A 20006-nucleotide genomic window follows, 5' to 3' on the forward strand; every position below is an offset into this window, starting at 1 on the left:
GGTGGCACGGAGGTGTTGGGGTTTCTCTCGGTGTCCCCGGGGTTCCTCACGGCCTCCGTGTGGCACTGTCACCACTGGGGACACGGGGACAGGCTGGGACAGGAGGAGGGAGAAGAGAGCCCTCCCCCAGGGCGGTCACTGCATTTATAAAAATATAAAATGAATTAAAAATAAGCGGGTGCCTTGGGTGTCCCCGTTTGGAGCTGAAGGGGTTTTGTTGAGCCCTCGGTGACATTGGGGACCTCGGCAGTGACACCCCCAAACCCTGCGGCTGAAGGGGCTGGGGGGGGTCCCCTGAAATCTGAAATGGATCTGTCATGAACCAAACCCAGAGCCTGGTGCGGAAACTGCGCCCCAAAAGCTTCATCTCAGCCCGGCCTGAACCCCAGAGCGAGGGCTCAACATCCCCCGGGACCGCCCAAACTTCACCCCATCCCAGGGCCCCAAATTCCCACAAACTCATCCATGCCCTCCCCTCCAAATCCCCCATCCCAGCCCCTCAACCTCCTCATCCTCACCCCCATCCCAGCCCCCACATTCCCACAAACTCATCCCCTCCAATTCCCCTGAGCCCCCCAGCCTCACCCCAATTCCTGCCCCCCACATTCCCACAAACTCATCCACGCTCTTCCCTGCCCAATTCAATCCTCCCCCACATCCCTCCAGCGCCGCCCCCAACCCAATTTTCCAAAATCCCCCCGAAATTCCCCCAATCCCGACCCCCAAACCCGCAAAGGTCCCCATCCCCGAAACCCTCAGGCCACGCCCCCTTCCCTTCGCCACACCCATCACCCAGTCAGGGGTGTGGCTATGCAAATAACGTCCCCCTTTATCCAATGGCAGAGCAGCCCGGCTGCTGTATGCAAATCTCCGTGCGGGATGGGCGGGGTTATGCAAATGTCACCGGCGCTGCTCGGGCAGGCGGCGGCAGCGCGCGCTGCGGGGACACGAACGGGACCGGCACCGACACCGGCACCGGCACCGGGATCAGCACCGGGATCAGCCCCGGGGCCTCCCCGGCTCCGCTGCAGCTCCGGGCAGCCGCGGCCGAGCTGGGAGGAGGAGGAGGAAGAGGAGGAGGAATTGCCGCTGTCCAGGTGCGTGTCCCGCGGCGGCTCCCGGGTCGGCGACCGCGCTCCGGTGTGAGCGGCACCGGGCCCGGGGGACAATGACAGACGGCACGGGCGCTCTCCGCTCTGTCTGTGCTCCGTCCGCTCCGTCGGGGCGCCCGGGCAGGGGGAGCGGGGCCGGCCCGGGGAGGGGCCGGTGCGGCCGGGCCGGCGCCCGGCGGGCTGCTCTGGGCACGGCGGAGCCCCGGCCCCCGCCCCGCCGTCTCGGGATGGCGGGCTATAAAAAGCCTGTGGTTTGCGCCGAGCTCGGGGCGGTTATTTTTACTCGTGTCTGTGCAGGGAGGAACGCCCGGGTTTAACCCAAAAGTGCAGCCTGGGTGGCAGCCGCCCTGTCCCGGCCCCGCCGCCACCCCCCGGGGCCACCGCGGCCCTTGGGGGCTGGGGCTGAGCTCAGGGCGCAGGGGGGAAACTGAGGCACGGCTGTCGGCCCGACGTGGTTATAGTGACAGCGGGGACCGCCACCCCGATGGCATTGTCGCCTCGCTGGGGTGGCACAGCGGCCTGGCTGTCCCGGCACGTGCTGCTGGCAGCTCGGTTCCTTCCCCCTCCCAGGAGGGGACGGGACACGGCCACGACTCCTGCCAGGGACATCTCCAGGGTGGTGGCACCTCCTGTGACATCTCCAGGCTGTCCCAGTGCACCTGGGTCCCCCTGTCACCCGTAGAGGATCCTCTGCCAGATCCTCCTGCCCGGCACAGCCCACTGCCAGCCTGTCCCTGTCCCTGTCCCCATCCTCGGCGTTTTTTCTCTTTTCACGTTCCCAGCGCTGCCGGCTCTGGCGTTTCCCAGGGAATGAATTCCCGTGGAAGCTCGGGATGAGCGGGAAAGCAGGGACGGGACCATGGGCTGTGCCCCCCAGGGGACCCCCGTGGGCACCCCTGGGGACATCGGCTGGGAAAGGAGCGTGGGTGACCCATCCGGACGTGCCGGTCCTGGCCCTGTTCCCTGTCCCCGCTGCCAGCTGGACACGTCAGTGTGACGTGTGGGGAGGTGTGGGGGTCGGGAAGGAGGGAGGTGGGCACAGGCCTCAGGTCTGCGTTAGGATCTCAAACGTTCCCGGTCACCTCCAAGCCCAGAGCGGCCATGACATCCCAAAAAAAAGTGGGTTTGGGAAACTTTGGGGAACTTTGGGATCCTGCTGGGTCATCCCAGCAGTGAGAGGGCTGGAAAGCCTGGCACGCTGCAGTGGGGGGTACCCAGAAGGATTTGGGGAAGAAATTAGGTCAATTTAAACCCCTTGAATTTCCCTCCTCTTCCCCAAAATCCCAGCAGGATTATCAGGAGCAAACCAGGCCGGTGAGCCAGGCAGCCCTAAAGCCACGGGGCCGGGCCGAGGTCAGCCCCGAGTACCCCCAGCACCAACTGGGCTCCACTTCCCAAATTCATTCCCAGCTGCGGCCTGGGGCAGCCCAATCCCCCGGGAATCGCGAGTTCCTTCCTTGGATGTGGCATCCACCGAGCCCCAGCCGTGCTCCGGGGGGTCCCTGTGTCCATTCATCCTCCTGAGCCGCCTGGTTTTTTGGTTTTTTTGGGGGGGGCTCAATTCAATCCTTCCTCCTTCCACACACTCATTTTGGAACCGAAAAGCCCCCGCCCATCGGCACCGGGCCGTGGCAGCGCTCGGGACTTTCGCTCTGTGTCACCCACGAGGTGACGGCGACGGCGAGGTGACAGCGGGGCTGGAGGGTGGCACTGCCCCCCTGAGCCTGAGGGGCTTTGTGGCTGCCGGGTGATCTTTGCGAGGTCGTGGTGGTCCCAAAAATCCCTCCCCACCTTTCCCCTACTTCCCAGCTGGCTCCCCCTGCCTCGCCAGTCCCCACCCAGCGCTGCCAGCCCCGCGCTGGTTTGTACTGGTCTCTTGTTTAAACAACCTATAAAAAGCAGAAGGGCCCGGCACAAACTCCGCGCTCAACTTTGACTTTTCCCCGTGCCGGGGCTCGGGATGCTGCTCGCACCAGCTCAGCCGTTCCCGGGGGATCTCCGGGATCCAAAACCTCCAATCCAGGATTGGATTCGTCCCTCTGCTCCCAGCGCTTCGTGTCCAGCGCTCCTTAAATCCCCGTTTAAAATCCCCGTTTTAAATCCTCGTTTTCAATCCGGTCCTCGCACCATCCCCGCCCTCCTGGAGGATTTCGCTGCTCCTGGCTCAGATTTTCCCCCTCCCTCGCTGTAAAAGACGGGATGGAAACTCTTTCTCCTCGCTTTCATCGTTGTTTTCCTCCACCAAAACGCTTTTTGGGAGCTGCCAGGTGCCACCAGCGGGTATTTGATAATCATTCCCCTCCTAGTCCTGCCCAATCACCCCCAGCTCCCAAATTGGCAGCAAATCCTCCATAATTTGGTAAAAAAACCCTTTTCCTCCACTTTCTGTGCCCAAGGGAGGATAAATCCCTGGGGACCCCCGAGCCTCTGACTTGGGGAGCGCTCAAACTCTGGAGCAGCTTTTTCCTTTCATACCCCACCTGCTTGGATTTTTAGGGTAAATCCGGTGGATTTCAGATTTCTGGGATCATCCAGGGGGTGTTGGAGGCAGCGCTGTGGTGCCGGGAATCCCACACCGGCTCACGGAAAAACACGCGGCTCTCCTGGGATTCGCTTGGTCTCAGCTCATTAATTAGGAGCTGAAATTAGGAATTTTCACCCCCGAAATGCTCAGAGGATCCGGGAGGGTTGATTATAAACCCGATCCCAACCGGGGGGTGGCGGTGAGACCCCGCTGTGGGCGCTGGATCCCACTGGGATTGTTTGGGATGAGGTGGGAGCGATCCCAACCCCGGTGCTAAAGATAAGCAGCCGTGGGAGGCGGCGGAGCCTCTCCCGGAGCAGGGAGAGGGGAAAAATCTCCAGTCTGGAAGGTTTGGAACCTCGGGAGCGCGGGGGTTTGCTGGGGTGCCGCTGCTCAGGGGACATCCAGCGTGTCCCCGTGGTGGGGACAAGGCCAGGAGCGGCTCCGGGCTCCACGAGCCTGGAACCGGGTTCCATCCTGCCCTGGAGGTGTCACCTGGCTGGAGGCCACAATGTCCCTGGAGGTGACAATGCCCGTGATCACCTGACCACGGAAAGAAGGAAAATCCCCCGTCCCCTCCCAGCCCTTCACACCTGCCCGGAGGTGACACCGAGTGGCGCCTTCCTGGTGCCACCTCAGCTCTGCTGGCAGCTCTGGTGGCCCCGGGGCTGCGGGGGGAGCGGAGCCGTGAGCAGCGGGGGCTGAGGAAGGGAACGGCCCCGGGCGCTTCTGCCGGCGCCGAGAGCCCCGTCCTGGAGGGTCCCTGCATCCCCTGGATCCTCGGCATCGATGGCGATGCGGCTCTGCTTCCTCTGGACTCCCTCTCCTCCCTTCCAGGACCTTCTCAGCATCGTCTTGTGGGTGCTGGAACCTTCCAGAACCCCCTGGCCATCACCCCGTGGGGCACTGAGGTACCACGACATCCAAGGGTCTGTGGGGGGTTGTCCCCGAGTAAATCCTTGGAATTATTTCATGTCCCTGCTGCAGGTGGGGGACGCACCCATGGATCCGTGGATCCATCTGTAGATCCATCCATGGATCCATCATCCATCCATCCATCCATCCATCCATCCATCCATCCATCCATCCATCCATCCTTCTATGGATCCGTGGATCTGTCCATGGATCCAATCCATCCTTCCCTCCCTCCATCCCCAACTCCAGAGCCCCAAAAATCCCCCCAGGTTCTGTGGGGACACATTGGGGTCTCAGCCGGGCCAGCATCCCCTACCCCAAACATCCCAACCCCCAAATCCAACATTTTGGGTTTTGGACCCCCGGGATGTGCCCAGGGGGCGCCGCAGGTGTCGGAGCCGGGAGGAGCCGTCCCAGGGATGGTTGGGAATGGGAAAACCTCGGCTTTTCCACCTGGGAATTCTCAGCCCTTTCCGGCAGGGCCGGGGTGGTCTGGGCACCCTCGGGGGGAGGGGGGGGGGTCGTGCGTGGGCCTGGGGACACAGGGTGGCAGCGGGGCCGTGGGAACGGCAGCGCAATTTCCTTCCATAAATTAAAATTAGTTTTGATCAGCTAAAAATAGCAGCCGAGCACGATGGTAAAATGGCAACGTGCTCGAGAGGGGGAAGGGGGACACGCCAGGGGCATCAGGGCACCCAAGGGTCCCCAACTGCACCCCTGGCACCCAGCCTGGCACTGGGGGGGGCTGCTGGCCGAGCTGGGGGGTCCCAAAATTATCCCAACACCGAGCTGCCACCCCAGCCCCGCTCCTGCCTCCTTTTCGTGGTTTGGGGACAGCAGGGACAAAGCCAGGCCGGGCCTGTCCCCACATCAGGGTCCCGCTGGGGACATCTCGGTGCCACTCACGCTTCTGCCCCATTCGGGGATTTTGGGGTGGGTTTGCTGTGGGGGTGACAGAGCAGCAGGAATTTTGTGGGGGTGACAGCAGGGGGGTGTCCCAGGCTCGGAGGGGGTGGCACAGGGGGGTCCCCAGCCCCGTGTCCTGCCCGGCTCCGGCTCAGGGGCCCAAGGAGTGGGTGGGTGGTTTCACTTTGCTGTCTCCTCGTGCAGCCACTTCCTGGCCTGTGAGTGGCAGAGGTCAAATTTAGTCTGCTGGAGCTTGAAAAAAAAAAAAAAAATTAAAATTTAAAAAAAAAATCCCCAAATTTGAACTTAAAACCAACCCTTTTGTTTGAGGGACCCTCCCCGCTGGCCAGCCCTGCCCTCTTTTAAACGCCCTCCTCATCCCACGGAGCAGATTCAGGAGCAGCCTCGGAGCCGCCCCCTGCGTTTGGGATGAAAACTCTGACCCCAAAATCCCGCTGAAAGGATTTGGGATGAAAACTCTGATCCCAAAATCCCGCTGAAAGGATTTGGGATCACGGCAGCGCCGCTTTCCAAACGACACCCAAAGGTGCTCGGGGGTGCCCCGGGGATTTGGATTGGGATGGCTGGGCAAGGCCAAGGGGATTTTTCCCCCTCTAACCCAGCAGAATTTCCCGTTTTCCCCCCATTTTGCGCTTGGCCACCATCTTCACGGAAGAAGAAATGACCGAACTTCCTCCGAAAATTGATTTTTTTTCAGCAGCCAAATTTATTTTTGGCGTTGCTGGGGCCGGTCCCGAGGGCTGTGGGGCTCAGGAGTTTCTCGCTCTCTTCCAGCCCCAAACCCAGCAGAGGAGGCGAAAATGGGCCGGAAAAAAATCCAGATCAGCCGCATTTTGGATCAGCGGAACCGGCAGGTAGGGGCTGCTCAGGGACAAAAAAGAAGAGAGACGAAACCACCCTGCAGCAGCACCCCTTGGGGATAAATTTTCGGGCAACTCAGGGCTGGTTTTGGGGGTGTTTCACGCCCGTCCTCGCCGTAGGTGACCTTCACCAAGCGGAAATTCGGGCTGATGAAGAAGGCGTACGAGCTGAGCGTGCTGTGCGACTGCGAGATCGCCCTGATCATCTTCAACAGCACCAACCGCCTGTTCCAGTACGCCAGCACCGACATGGACAAGGTGCTGCTCAAGTACACCGAGTACAGCGAGCCCCACGAGAGCCGCACCAACTCCGACATCCTCGAGGTAGCGGCCGGGGGTGGCCCCCGGGGCCCCGGCGGTGGCCGCAGGGACCCGCTCATTGTCACCTCCCCCGCAGACGCTGAAACGCAAAGGGCTGGGGCTGGAGAGCCACGAGCTGGAGCTGGAGGAGGGGCCGGAGCCGCCCGGGGACAGGGGGAGAAGGATCGGGGAGGGAGTGGATCTGTCGCTGGCGCGGCCCCGGTTTTATGTGAGTTGTTGGTGGGGTGAGGGTCCCCAAGGTGTCCCCATCCCATCCCTGTCATTGTCCTGAAGGGTCCCGAGGGTCCCCAAGTGTCCCCATCCCATCCCTGTCATTGTCCTGAAGGGTCCCGAGGGTCCCCAAGGTGTCCCCATCCCATCCCTGTCCTTGTCCTGAAGGGTCCCGAGGGTCCCCAAGTGTCCCCATCCCATCCCTGTCCTTGTCCTGAAGGGTCCCGAGGGTCCCTGTCCACTCCTTGTCCTTGATCTCTGCTTTGCCCTGAAGAGGCCGAAGTGTCCCCAAGTGTCCCTACCCCCTCCCTGGCCTCTCCCTGTCCCTGTCCCTGACCCCTGTGTGTCCCCAAGGGTCCCCAAAGGCCCCGAGGTCGCTGTCCCTGACCCCTGTGTGTCCCCCCAGAGCCCCGTGCCTCTGCCCGAGGCCGCCTATGGCAGCTCGCCCCCGGGCACCGACAGCTCCCTGGGCAGTGCCAGCAGCTCCCCGCAGGCCCAGGGCCGCTCTCCTGCCTTCAGACCCGCGCCTCCAAAGCCACCAGGACGGTCCCCAGGGCCACTGCCCCCAGGTAGGCTCGGGCCCCTCACCTGGGGACGCTGCGGGGTGTGGGGACAAGGGAAAGGGACCCTGCCATGGGTGTCCTGTCCCCTCCATGGCCACCTTGTCCCCTCCATGGCCACCTTGTCCCTTCCATGGGTACCCTGTCCTGTCCATGGCCATTCTGTCCCTTCCATGGCCACCTTGTCCCTTCCATGGCCAACCCATCCCCTCCACGGCCACCCTGTCCCTTCCATGGCCACCCTGTCCCTTCCATGGCCACCCTTCCGTGGCCACCCCGTCCCCATCACGAGCACCCGAACCCCGCGGCCCCGCGGGGATTTTCCCGGCCCGGCCCCGCATGCAAAGCTCCTCTCCCGGGGATTTACCGGGAGCGGGGCCGGGGCGGCTGCGTGGGCAGGAGCGGTGCCGCAGCTGTGGAAACACCGGCCCCGATCTCCCTCCAGCTGCTTCCTGTGCCCTGCCAGCACCCGGTCCCCAGCTGTCCCCTCACCCTGTGCCCGCAGGTCCCTCCCGTGTGGCACAGCCCATCCCGGGAGGTGACAGGAAAGCAGCTGGAAACCCCAGAAAACGCGGGGCTTGATGAGTGGAAACCCCAAAAAACGCGGGGCTTGATGAGTGGAAACCCCCCGGGTGGGTGGGAGGTGGCACGGGATGGGGACAGGCAGCATCCCAAATCCCGGGGTGGGGACAGCGTGGTGGCCTCAGGACATTCCCACGGGACATCCCAGCCCCCCCAAACCCCAGCAGGGTCCGGCCAGGGGGGGTTTGCAGCCCCTGTCGCCCTTTTGTGGCCCCAGAGCCACATCCAGGCGCTGCCTCGACGTGTCACCTCCTGTCGCAGCCCAGGTGGCCCATGGAGGAAGTGGCTTTGCCGGAGCGCGGCACCGTGCAGGCACACACGGCTGCCCACGGCTCCGGGGCCACCGCGGCCACCGCGGCCGTCGCCACGGGGAACCCCCCGAGCATCATCCGTGCGTCCTCCTGTCCGTCTGTCCCCCAGGTCTCAGCTATCCCCTGTTCCCTGCCGCCAGCCTGAGCCGCGCCCTGGCCACCAAGACGCCGCCGCCGCTGTTCCTGGGGGCCGAGGGCCGGCGTGGCGAGTCCCAGGGCAGCGTGGCGAGCGGCCGGAGCGGTGGCAGCGCAGCGGTGAGTCTGCTGTCCCCAAAGCCACACTTGGGGTGTCCCCTCCCCAAATCCCGCTCGTCCCTTCCGCCCCTTCCTCCGGGGCTTTGCTGGGAGGGGGGAGGCAGCACAGGGAGGGGTCCCCCGGGAGTTTTGGGGCACAAAATTTATTGGGGTCCCCCCGTTTCCCGCAGCGGCCGCTGTACCCCGCCCTGCAGACCCTGAGCCCCGTGCTCAGCCCGGGCAGCTCCGGCCTCCCGAGCCACGGCCTCGCCGGCTTCCCCTTCCTCAGCCCGGCCCAAGCGGGTGAGTCCCGGTCCCTCAGCCTTGCCACAGCGCTGTCCCCTCCCTTTGTCACCCTCCCCGCTCACTGACGTGTCCCTTCCCACCCCGCAGATTTTGGGGCTGGCGAGGTCCCGCCGCCCCCCGGCTTCCTGCAGCCCCCGGCGTGGGGGAACGCCCGGGACATGGCAGCGCTGGGGTGAGGACAGGGGGGACAGGGGTGGGGACAGGGATGGGGACAGGGCAGGGGTGACATGGCAGCGCTGAGATGAGGACAGGGGTGGCCCTGGGGTGAGGACAGGGGGGGATGAGCCCATTCTGCTGCACCCACGGGCGTCACCTCCCAGCCATGGGCACCGCTGGCACCGAGGCACCAGGGTGGTCTCGGGGGTCACCCCCGCAGTACCCCCAGTTTATTTCCAGCCGGATTCCCCCATGGATCTTGTCCCCGTGTCCCCCACCCAGTGACACTCCAGTCTCGTGGAGTGCCCAATTGGGCCACAACCAGTCCAGGACAGGAATTTAGGGCGATCTCAACCCCTCTAGGGGGAAAAAGGGGGACACCCGGGGGTGTCACTCCCTCAGCCCCCTCCCGTCTCGCCCCAGGGCCAGCAGCCGGATCGTCCCCGCGGAGGAGCCGCCCGCTGTCCCCGGCGCGTCCCCGCAGCACCAGGCCATCAGCATCAAATCGGAGCGGGTGTCACCGGGGCTGGGTTGTCCCCCGGGCACCCCCCAGCCCTCCCTGACCAGCCTGGCGTCCCTCAGCGAAGCCCCCCGAGCCCCCGGAGACCTCCAGCCCCGCGATGACTTCGCCAAGGGCTTCCCTCCCTACGCGCTGGGGCCACCGCGGCCGCTGCCGGACGAGCAGAGGGTCCCTGTCCCCATGAGGAGGGGACAGCCCGTGGACGTTTGGCAGAGATAGCGAGGCCGGAGGGGTGCGGGGAGGGGGGAAACCCTGCTTGGGGGAGCAGCCCCCCGCTTCTTCCCCACCCTCAGCCCCCCCCACCCCCCCCGTGCGGCCGTGGCGACCAGCGGTGACACCGGGCTACCTGCAGGGTCACTGTCCCCTACGCTGGGGATGCAGCTCCTCGAGACCCCCCTCCCTGGAGCCCCCAAATGTCACCAAGTCCCCTCCTTGCAGCTCTGCTCGCCACCCCCTGCGAGGCCAGGAGCCCAGCGCTGTCGCCGTGTCCTGTCCGGTGGCGTTTGGACACTGTCCCTGCCCGTCCTTGCGCCTGTCCCCGCGCCACCAGCGTGTCCCCGAGCCAGCGGGAGTGGCTGGGAAGTGCCACGCGGTGGCAGCAGGACTGAGAGCACCGGCAGCGGCTCCAAGCCTTCGTCCCGCGGCCCAGGGGGCCAGGGGACAGCGGAGGGGCCAGGGGACAGCGGAGGGGACAGGGGACAGGCGGGGTGGGGAGTGCTGAGCCCCCCAGCCAGGGGCTCTTTTCTATTTATTATCTTCGCACCAATAAAGAGCTGCGGGTCTCGAGGTGTCTCTGTGGGATTTTTGGGCCCAGGCAGCCCCGTTTGGGGTGGCACGGCGTTAATGTCCCCAAGGGGGGCACATGCCCACGCCCCCGCGGGCTCAGCGTCGCTGTGTCCCCCCCGCGTGTCCCCCAGGCTCGGAGCCGCCTCTCGGGGGTCCCTGGCCAGCCGGGTCACCCCTGGTCTGCTCAGGTCTTTGGGGTTCAGCCGTGCTGCTCCCACCCCTTGGTGACCCCAAGAAAACCTCTCGGAGGGGTCTCGGAACAGGTAGGAGAAAGAAAAACCCCTTAAAATCGGGATTTGGGGGGCAAGGTGGGGTTTAAGGCCCGGCCCAGCTGAGCTGAGCCTGTTTTAGCTCAGGGTTGGCCTGGGGTCGGGGGTCCTGCCGCTTTTTGGGGTGGGGGAGCATCCCCTGGGGTCTGTGATGTGCTGGACACGGCCACAGGCACGGTCACAGCCAGGGCCGCTCTGCTGGGAGGTGACAAGGAGGCGACACCAGGCTCCTGCGGCGCCATCACCTCACAGACGTGATTTTGGACGTTTTGGGGGGTTTAGGTCCCCCCCCAGCACGGCTTGGGCACCCCCAGGTCGGGCTCAGGCAGGGCTGGGGGACCCCCACACCCTCCAGAGCCGAGCTGGGCCCCTTCCCTCGGCTGGGGAGGGGGGGATTAGAGCCCCGAGATTAAAACCTGGGCGGGAGATTAATCCTGGGAAGAGTTTGCCCGGTTTAATAGAGCGCCACAAATACCAGGCGGGATTAGGGGCTGTGGCGAGCCGGGCTGGGCCCAGGGCCACCACCCCCCACTCCCTAAAGGGTGGCAGGTCCCCTCCAGGGCCACCTTTGGGACCGGGCTGGCGAGAGGAGGCGAGGCAGCGAGTGCCAGAGTGGGGGCTGGGGTAAGAGACTCTGATTGAATAGCAATGACTGCATGATTTATGGTTTGCATTATTGCACGGCTCATTTGAATATATGCTAATCAGGGCTTTTTCTTCCCCCTCGTTTTGTTTGTAAGATTTAGATTTGCTATGGCAACCCGCTGGCATGGAAGGAGCGCCAGGAAATGTCAGGGCGAGGTGAGCCCCGGGGAGGGGCTGGGGGCTGCCGGGGTGGGGTGGCGGTGGCGACAAGAAGTGGGGGGGGGGACACAAGGACTCGTCACATCCCAGCCCCGGGACACGGGAAGGGCCGGCGGCACCGGGAGGGCAGCGGCGGGAGCGCCGGGAGCTGCTGGAGCTGCACATGCCACCCCTGCCTGCAGGTCCAGTACCGCCCATTGCGACACCAGCCCCAAACTGGGCTCGGGAGGTGCCCTGGGGTGTCCCCAGCCCCGCTCTGGTCCCCTCAGAGAGGCCCTTGTGTCCCGCTGTCCCCAAGTTCGCTGCCCGCTGTCCCCAGCGCGGGGGAGGACGGGGGGGGAGATGCCCCAAAAAGTGGCACCCAGGGACCCCCAGGGTGCTCGGGGTGACGCTGGGAAGTGACAAAGCTGCTGCCCCCCCCCCCTCCCCGTGGCCCAGCGTGGCCACCTCTGGCGCTCCCAGGTAGCCCGGGAGGTGCCCCAGTAAATCCCAGTTACCTGCAGGCCCAGCCGGGGGGGCTGCGCTGCTCCGGGGGGTGCTGAGCTCCACAGGAGCCGCCGGGGCTTTGTCTCCGCTCGGAGCCGGCGCCGCTCCCTGTGCCCGGGAGGATCCGCACCCCAATTTGGGCACGGGGGACATTTCCAGCTGGGTGCTCCCTGGCTGGCAGAGGGGGATTTTTAAGAGGTTTTTTCCTGCCCAGAGCAGCCCCTGTCCCCCTTGTCCCCGTTCCGAGGGGACATCCTGGCCGGCCATGGGGTCCCCCCAGCTGCCGCCAGCGCTCAGCTCTGCCCGAGCTGGGGAGCGCAGGGACCGGCCCGGACAGGGCCGGGGCCACTCCAGATTGTCACGGTAGCCCCGGGGGCAGGAGCTGCGTGTCCCTGCAGGGTCGCCCTCTCCAACCGGGACCGGTCTCGGAACAACCGGGGCCGTTTCACGCCTTGTACCGGGGCGGCAGCGAACCCCGGGGCTGCGGGCGAGCGGTGGCCACGACGGCGACCCCGACGGAACGGAGGTGGCCGCTCCCTCCTGGCGTCCTCAAAGCGGGGCCGAGACGGGCACCGGGGGCTGCCTCTCCCCGGTGCATCCTCCCCCCAAACACCCACTTTGTTGTTTTGCAAAAGCCCTGAAATATTCATGGCGCTGCGCCGAGCGCCTCTTAATGAATTTTTGATCAAAACTCCATCAAGGAGCCAAAATACGCCACCCATTCCCCTAAACCCTGGCCGTCGGGGGTGGGGGGCAGCGGGTTCGCCGGTAGCGGCCGGTTGGAGGAGCCGGGCCCGGTTCAATCGCCTTTTACCGGGGAAAGCCCCGGGGCAACCCGGGGGTCTCCAGGGCCACCGAGGGCGGCGGTCGCACCGCAGCATCGGGCACGGTAATTCCGAGACTGGCCGCAAAATTTGGGGTGTCCGACGCACAGACCAGGCCTGCTGCTTCTCCCGGAGCCGGCAGGGACCGGCCGAGCCCCCGGCAAGCCCCGGTTGGACGGGACGGGCCGTGGGCAACCGGGGACGCGCGTCCCGGTGCGCGCCGGCTCGGCCGCGAGAAATATTCGTTAATGAGGAAATGAATAAGCGGAGCTCATTAGGGCACAGCGCGGAGCCCGGGGCTTCCCCGGCAGCACCGAACCGGGGGCTGCTCGTGCCCGGGGCGGGCTGGGCTTGGGAGGGCACCGAGGCGGAACCGGCACCGGCAGCGGCACCGGCGCGGTCCCGGTTCGGCGCATCCCGATGGCTCCGGGGGCTGGAGCCAGGCCCGGCCCCGCTCGGGGGCTCAGGGTCTGCAAGGGCTTGGCTGTCCTTGGGTGTCCCCCCCTCCCCGGGGTTGAATTTGGGGTGCAACCCCCCCTCGGGAGCTGCGCGGAGACCCCGGTTTGGTTTTTTGGTTTTTTTTTGATTTTTTTTTTAGCCCTCCCAAAATCCCGGTGTGCCCGGAGGAGCGGGGGAAGGTGGGAATTCACTCCCGGCCGCTTCCCTGGAGCTTGGAGATGTTAACCCGCGGAGCAGTGAGGGATTTGGGGTCGAATTAAATTTAAAAATAGCCAATTTCGGCTTCGTCTCCACGCAATCATCCCGCAGCGGCCGCGGGAAGGGGAGCGCCTTCCCCAGCCCCGGGATGGGGGGGAAAGGGCAGGGGGAGCCCCCAGCCCTCCCTCCGCCCCCCGTGGGGTGCCCCAAATCCCGAGAGTCCCCGGGGAAGGCGAGGTGGGGTCCCCGGTACCCGAGTAGGGCCTCATCGGAGGGGTCAGCGGGATTACTGTTATTATTATTATTATTACTAGTATTATTATTATAATATCTCTTTTTTTTTTTAATAATAAAATCCTCGTTATTTTTAGGTTCTGCTGCTGCCAGAGCCGCCCCCCGCCCCCGCGACCCTCCCCCCCCCCCCCTTCAAACCTGGTTTTTCCTGCCCCCCTCCCTCCCCAAGCTCCGGGCTAACCTATCCCGCTCCCGACGCGAGGACGTCATTCCTTACGTAGTAAAATATGGAGAAAGCAAGGAAAAAAAAAAAAAAAAAAAAAAAAAAAAAAAAAAGACGCATTTTTTTTCCCCTCCTCTCTCCCATCTCCATTTCCAAAAGGGACAAAATGGATGTTTGGGCGGAATCCACCCCCTCCCTCCCTCCCTCCTTCCCTCCCTCCTCGGTGGAATCTCATCCCCGGTAGCGCCGGCCGGGGCTGCCCGGTGCGCTCGGGGGGTTTCTCGCCGTTCAAACCCCCCGGGTAGACGTTCCCTGTTTAACCCCACGTAAAGACAACGTGATCGGGGGAGCTCCGCTTCCCGCAGCCCGGCCGGGGCTCTCCGGGAGCCGCAGCGCCTGGATTGGCCCCGGGGCTCCGGGCTCCGGTCCCTCCGCACAGCCCCGCGGCCCGGAGGTTGCCGGTGTCCCGGCGGCTCCCGCTAAGTCATTAATGGATGCAGAGGTGCGGAGGGAGGTAAATAATCCCCTCCCCGCTCCCTTCATTTTTTTTTTTTTTTTTAATTTTTCGCCGCCTTTTTTTTTTTTTTTTTTTTCCCTCCTCCTTTCTCTCTCTCTCTCTCTCTCTCTCTCCTTTGCCCCGCACTGAACTCCCGGCTCCGGTGCCGCCGGTGCTGCCGGAGGGGCAGGGCTGGGCGGGCACCGGCGGCCGCCCCGCTCTCCCCCCACTCCTCCCGCTTCTCCCAACTTGGAGGAAGTCTGAGAGGGGGCAACCCCGCGCCTCCCCTTTTCTCGCCTTATATATATATATATATATATATTTTATTTATTATTTTCGGAGGGGGGGTGGGTGGGGTGTTCTTTACCCTCCCTATCCCGGATCAGGGTCCCCGGTGCGAATGTCGGGGTGGGGGCTGAGATGGCGGAGTGCGAGGTTGGGGATGGGGGGAAGGACGAGGCGTGGAAAGCTGCCCTCCCTCCGGCTCCCGCAGCGCCGGGAACAATGGCCACGGGCTCCGTGGGGACAATGCCCGGCGGAGCCGAGGCTGCTTGGGTTGCAGGACACGTCCACCACCGCCTCGGCCACCCCGGGCCCCCCGGGCCCCCGCGCCCCCCGTTCCCCCGGGGGCTCGCACCCCCCGGTTCCCCCCCGCCCTCCGGCACTGTGGGAAAAAAAAAAAAAAAAAACGCGTGGCCGGTGTCGGAGATGGCGACACCAAACTTAGGGAAAAGTGTCCCCCGGCTCCCCTCCGGGGGGCCAGCGCTGTCCCCTCGCATTTTTGGGGTTCTCCCCGAACCCCTCCTTTGTCCCTGTCGCCCGTCGCGGCTTTTCCCACCAAACTCCAGCGGGTTCCGCCGGCCCGCGGCTCAACAGGTGCCGGTACCGGGCAGCGCCCAGGTGCGCTGGGCTCCGCCGCCCCCCCGCCCCCTCCCCAGCGCCGCCGCCCTTTCCCACCCTCCCCGAGCCGCCCTCCCCTCATTATTCCTGTTATCCCAAGGCAGCCTCCGTGCCCAAACGCCGGCATGTGCGAGGCAAACAGAGCGCGATTGTTCCGAGCCTGGGAACGCGCGGAGGGGGCGCGGGGGCCGCCGCCCGCCGCCCCCCGCCCGGCCCCCGCTCAGACGCGATTGTGATGGAAATCGGCCTTTTCCCCGCATGCTGTTGAACTTGATGTTGACTCCTTTTCTTTGGAGTTTCACATCTCCTCGGTCACTTGTTTTGTGGGAAAATTTTACTCCCGAGCTTCGGTGTGAAATTAATTAATCGGGGCCTCTAGATGGCAATGGGACACAAAAGGGGACGGCCCGGGGAAACTCCGGCAAACTCACAAAAGCCACCCCTGGGGTTTATAGCCCCTGAGGACGGTCGGACCGACTGCCCTGCCCTGCCCGGTGCCCGAGGTAAGGGGCTGCCGGAGCGAAGTTTCGGCGTGTGCAGCTATTTTTTTTTTATTTTATTTTTTTTTAATTTTGCGGGGGAATGATTTGGGGTCAAAAAGAAAAAAAAAAAAAAGAAAAGGCAGCAGGGAGAAAGGGGTGTTGGGGGTACTGTGTGGGGTTGTGTGGGCATCCCCTTCCATCCCTGCGTTGTAAAAGGAAAAAAAAGGAGAAAAAAAAAAAAAGAACCCAAAGAAAAAAAATCCCCATGCAAAGGGCCGGGGTTTAATTCGGCATTTCTTGGGAGAGGAAGAAAAAATAATTAATTCTCTCGGTTTATTGCTATTTTTCCCCTTTTAAAAAAAGTATTGGGGGGTGCTCCCGTGCCCGGCTCTGCCCGAGCGGGCACGGCGGGGAAATCCACGCCGTTGTTCCCCGAGCTGGGAATTCTCCGCCGTGCTCAGGGACGGGAGAAAACCGTTCTGCTCCCAGTTTGAACTGGGAATGGGTGTTTGATTCCCAGTGCCTTCCCCTCGCTCGCAGTTTTGTGCCTTCTCCGGCGGGATCAGCGGCGGCGGGCGGGGGGGATAAATGGAAAATCAGATTTTCCTCGGAAGCACTTTGCAGGGCAGGATGTGATGGTTTTGAGGCGCATCAATCTCTCGCAAAGCGCTCAGGGCTTTGGGGGAATATTTTTGCGAATATTTAGGCCAAAAATACGAGCGTCGAATGCCATCCCGCTCTTTGTTGCCACAAACACCTTTGGGTGACAGCGGCCGCGGGAAGAAATTTTTTTAAATCTGTTAAATCCTTAGTTTTCCCCCGCATCGATATTTTCACCTGGGCAGGAATTCGGGGGAATTTTCCCGGGGGTTTGGGGTCCCCTTTTCCTTGGGTTCGCTCCCCCGCCTCTCCCGTGCTGGTGGAATCGAGCTGCGAAGCGACGTGGAGGGAAACGAGTCGTTGTGTTTTAAATGCAAATAATTCCCAGCGACGTTGGAGCCAAACGAGGAGGGGGAGATTAAAAAAAAAAAAAAAATAGAGGAAAGAAAAAAAAATGAGGCGGGAAAAGGAAAAAGAAAAAGACGAAGGGGGGGGAAAAATAATCTCGGTGGGAGTAAAAGGGGGGAGGGAAATAAACAGCAGAAAAAATACACTTTGGAGCGGAGCCGGGCCGGGAGAGCGGCTCCGGTGCCCGGGGAGAGGCGGGGGGTGCCCGGTGCCAGGCTGCGGTGCCCGGGGAGGCTCCGGTGGCCACGGCAGGGGGCAGCTGGTCCAGCCTGGCAGCCGGATGGGCAAGCAGCAGGCGTGGGGCTGCCCCCAGACCCAGAGTGTCCCACGGCAGCCGAGGCCGTGTCCCAGCGCGGCCCTGGGCTGCGGGTGGGTGTCCCCATCCCTGGCACGGATGGCACCGCTCATGGGGCGCTCCACGCCTTGCCCGCCGGCGGCACCGGCCCCGGTTGACCGGACAGGGGCTCCACCCCCCGCCCCCGCCGCCGGCCTCACCGGGAAAGTTGCTCCAAGTTGGAGCGATGGCGGCGGCTCCTCCTGACGCATCTTCTCTCTTTCCCTCCCCAGGTGGGCACGGCAGAGCGGCGTGGCGGGCACCGGACCCCGGGCGAGGCGGAGGAAACCGCGGCTCTCCCCCATGTCCTCCCCAGCGGCAGCCCCGGGACGCGGTAACACCGGAGGGATGCGGGGCAGGTGCGTGCGGGACCCGCAGTTGGCGGCGTTACCGGGGAGCGGCGGCAACTTCGGAGCGGCCCCCGGAGGCCTCGCCCGGTGCGCCGGGACAGGGCCCCGATCCCGGCCGGGCTCCGGTGCTCCGGGGGGAAAGCGAGGGCCCCCCGGCCGAGCCCCGCCGAGGCGGCCGCCGGTTCCTGCGGCGAGCGCCGTGCTCGCACCGGAGCCCAACATGGCTGCTGTAGTGAAGGTATTTGATTCACACCGGGGTGTGGGCGAGGGGAGAAGGGGGGACCAAAGGCGCCGGGGCCGCACCAGCCCCCGCAGCCGCCGGGGAACCGGGTACCGAGTGGGTAAGTGGCGGGAGGAACGGGCCCGGGCGGGCCCCGGGCAGCCCCCGGCGGGGACACGCGTGGGGCGGCCGCTTCCCCCGTGCGGGCGATGCCAATCTGGCCCCGCGCCTCTCGGGGATGGCGAGCGCTGGGCAGCGGGCACCGGCCACCGGCGGGGGCGAGCCGGGCCTGCCCAGGGCCCTGTGCCGTGCCCGCGGGGCCCTGGGCGATGAGACAGGAACGGCGGGCGAGCTGCCAGCGGCACCCCCGGTGCCCGGAGCGGCCCCTCCCGGAGCCGGGCCCGCACCGGAGAAGCTCCGCCGCTCTCGTTCGTTCCCTCGGCCGAGCTGCGGGGCCGCGCTCGTTGTTGGGGCTTTGCCCTTCGGGCCGGGCCGTGGGCAGCGGGACCCACCGGTTCTAGCGGGGCCGGTACCGCCGGTGCCCGGGCGCTGTGGACGGCAGCGGGGCCGAACCCGCCGGTGTCGCCGGCGGTCAGGGCGGGATTTTGGAGCCCCGGTTCGGGAGGTGACGGCAGCGGCTCGGCCCACGCGTGGTGCGGAGCGTGGGGAGGACGGCGGGCAGCGGCGCCGCGCGGGGACACGATCCGCTCCTTTGGCACCGCGCTGGCATCATCGCCCCGCTCGCAGCACCGGAGCCGCGGGGACGGTAAACGATAACAATTAACAGCCGAAATAATGATCATCAATTAGCGGCGGCTCGGTGAGAGGAGGACGGAGGAGGAACGACCCCCACGGCCCCGTTCAGCACCACGGAGAGCGGCGGGGCCGGTGCCCGGGCCCCGGTGCCCGGTGGCGGCGGGAGGAGGCTCCGCTCGCTCCCCGCGATGCTGCGGCAGCCGCTGGCATTTTGGGGGGCTCCGACCAAGGGCTGCCCATCCCTGGGGATGCCCGGTGCGGGGCAGAGAGCCGAGCTGCTCCCGGGGTGCCCCCGGTGCTGGCGGGTTGGCATTTCCGCAGGCGCTGCTGCTGTGCCTTCCAGCGCGGATATTCCATATATTCTCTATATACTCTATATTCTATATATTCAATATATAGAACATATAAAGAATATATTCTATATATTCTATATATAAAATATATTCCATATATTCTCTGTAGAGGTGTGGGTATATAAACGGCGGGTGCGGGCAGCCGGGGCCCGGTCGGGTTTGTGCTTCCCTCCCGAATTCGGAGCACCGGGAGCGGGAACCGGGCCCCGCCGCTGCTCCCGGTGCCCGCTGGAAGCGGGGCCGGCCCGGCGCTGCCCATGCCCGGGGCACCGGCATGGTGTTTTTCGTTTTCCGCCCGTTCCACCGGAGCCAGGTGCCGTGAGGAGGCCCGGGAGGTCTGCGGTGCCCGCCGGGCCAAGGCCAGGCCGCGGAACCGGGGATGTGAGGAGGCTGGGGGCAACCAGGGGGGACATTCGGGGGTCCTGCGTGGCTGTGGCTTCGTGTGCGGGGATGTGCGGGCATCTGGGCGGGTGTGAGCGCTGTACCGGGGGTCAGGCGAGCGCTGCGTGCTCCCCGGTGTGCCCGGGGTCACGGCCGTGCCCCTCGGTGCGCTCCCGGTGAGGCCGCGGGTGGGAGCCGGGGAAAGGCCCCCGTGCCCCCCGGCCCGGCCGGTGCTGCCCCGGGAGAGCGGAGCGGGGTCCCCGCACCGGGCAGCGCCGGCGGGAGCGGCCCCGGGTGACCGCACGGGGGGGACGTGGAGCCGGACCTGGGCCCCGGGCGCTGCCCCTCCGAGCCGTGGCCGCGCTCTCTGCCGGGCCAGGGGGGTTTGTACTCGGCCGGGAGGCACCGCCGAGACCCGGCCCGCTGGGGGACCCCGTTACACCGGGGATAAGGGGTGATTCGAGCCCCGCTCGGCTCCTGAGCATCTTCCAAATTTCCCCTTTGCAAGCAGCGCCCCTGAGCGCAGCCCCGACGGGAAGGAGCGGCCCCAGCCGCCCCCCAGCCCCGCAGCCGCTCCTCCTCCCCGGGCACGGGGGTTTAACCCCAGACCGGGCCGGGGGGGCGGCTCCGACAGCGCCCTGCCCCATCGGGGTTACCCCCGGGGCATCGCCGCCTCCCCGACGGGGCGGGCCGGCTGCGGCGGGCGGCGGCGGCCGGGGGGGGACGGGGACCCGGGCCGAGCAGACGGAGCGGCCCCCGGGGACAGCGGCGGCCGTGGCGAATGGCTCAGCCCCTCCCGAGGGGGTGACCCCTGCCCCGGCCCCACGCCCCGGCTGTCCCAGCCCCGCCACTCGGGCTTTGTCCCCGCCGGCCGCCCCGTCCCTCCTCCCGCCCTCCCCCGCCCT

The 20006-nt window shown here is 65.2% G+C and overlaps 2 protein-coding genes across 4 annotated transcripts in view; both read left to right on the forward strand.

Moving 5' to 3' along the window:
- Positions 1-895: 895 nt before the first annotated feature.
- MEF2B (myocyte enhancer factor 2B) lies at positions 896-10155 on the forward strand. Its single transcript, XM_088179039.1, has 9 exons — positions 896-1097; positions 6253-6332; positions 6459-6662; positions 6736-6867; positions 7276-7438; positions 8432-8577; positions 8748-8859; positions 8950-9034; positions 9442-10155. Exons 2-9 carry the CDS (start codon positions 6279-6281, stop codon positions 9755-9757), a joined length of 1212 nt encoding a protein of 403 aa, XP_088035165.1. The 5' UTR covers positions 896-1097; positions 6253-6278; the 3' UTR covers positions 9758-10155.
- A 96-nt stretch (positions 10156-10251) lies between these two features.
- LOC148221175 (uncharacterized) overlaps positions 10252-20006 on the forward strand; it is a 34501-nt gene continuing 24746 nt past the window's right edge. The window contains exons 1-3 of one of the 3 annotated variants that reach the window (XM_088179041.1): positions 10252-10587; positions 11334-11394; positions 17275-17400. In XM_088179041.1, coding sequence (XP_088035167.1) covers positions 10401-10587; positions 11334-11394; positions 17275-17400 — 374 coding nt within the window. In that variant the 5' untranslated portion in view covers positions 10252-10400. Of the gene's footprint in view, positions 10588-11333; positions 11395-17274; positions 17401-17694; positions 17733-18303; positions 18378-20006 lie in introns of those variants that run through there. The other 2 variants (XR_015808484.1, XR_015808481.1) reach the window with 2 other exon arrangements.

This window comes from Sturnus vulgaris, chromosome 26, assembly GCF_052056855.1.
Source record: "Sturnus vulgaris isolate bStuVul1 chromosome 26, bStuVul1.hap1, whole genome shotgun sequence".
Classification (NCBI taxonomy): domain Eukaryota; kingdom Metazoa; phylum Chordata; class Aves; order Passeriformes; family Sturnidae; genus Sturnus; species Sturnus vulgaris.

Bases quoted from the DNA above. Each gene is read 5' to 3' on its own strand.
- MEF2B (XM_088179039.1), top strand. From the start codon at position 6,279: ATGGGCCGGAAAAAAATCCAGATCAGCCGCATTTTGGATCAGCGGAAC. The intron at 6,333-6,458 runs GTAGGGGCTGCT...TCCTCGCCGTAG, and splicing joins TGGATCAGCGGAACCGGCAG to GTGACCTTCACCAAGCGGAA. The intron at 6,663-6,735 runs GTAGCGGCCGGG...CCTCCCCCGCAG, and splicing joins CCAACTCCGACATCCTCGAG to ACGCTGAAACGCAAAGGGCT.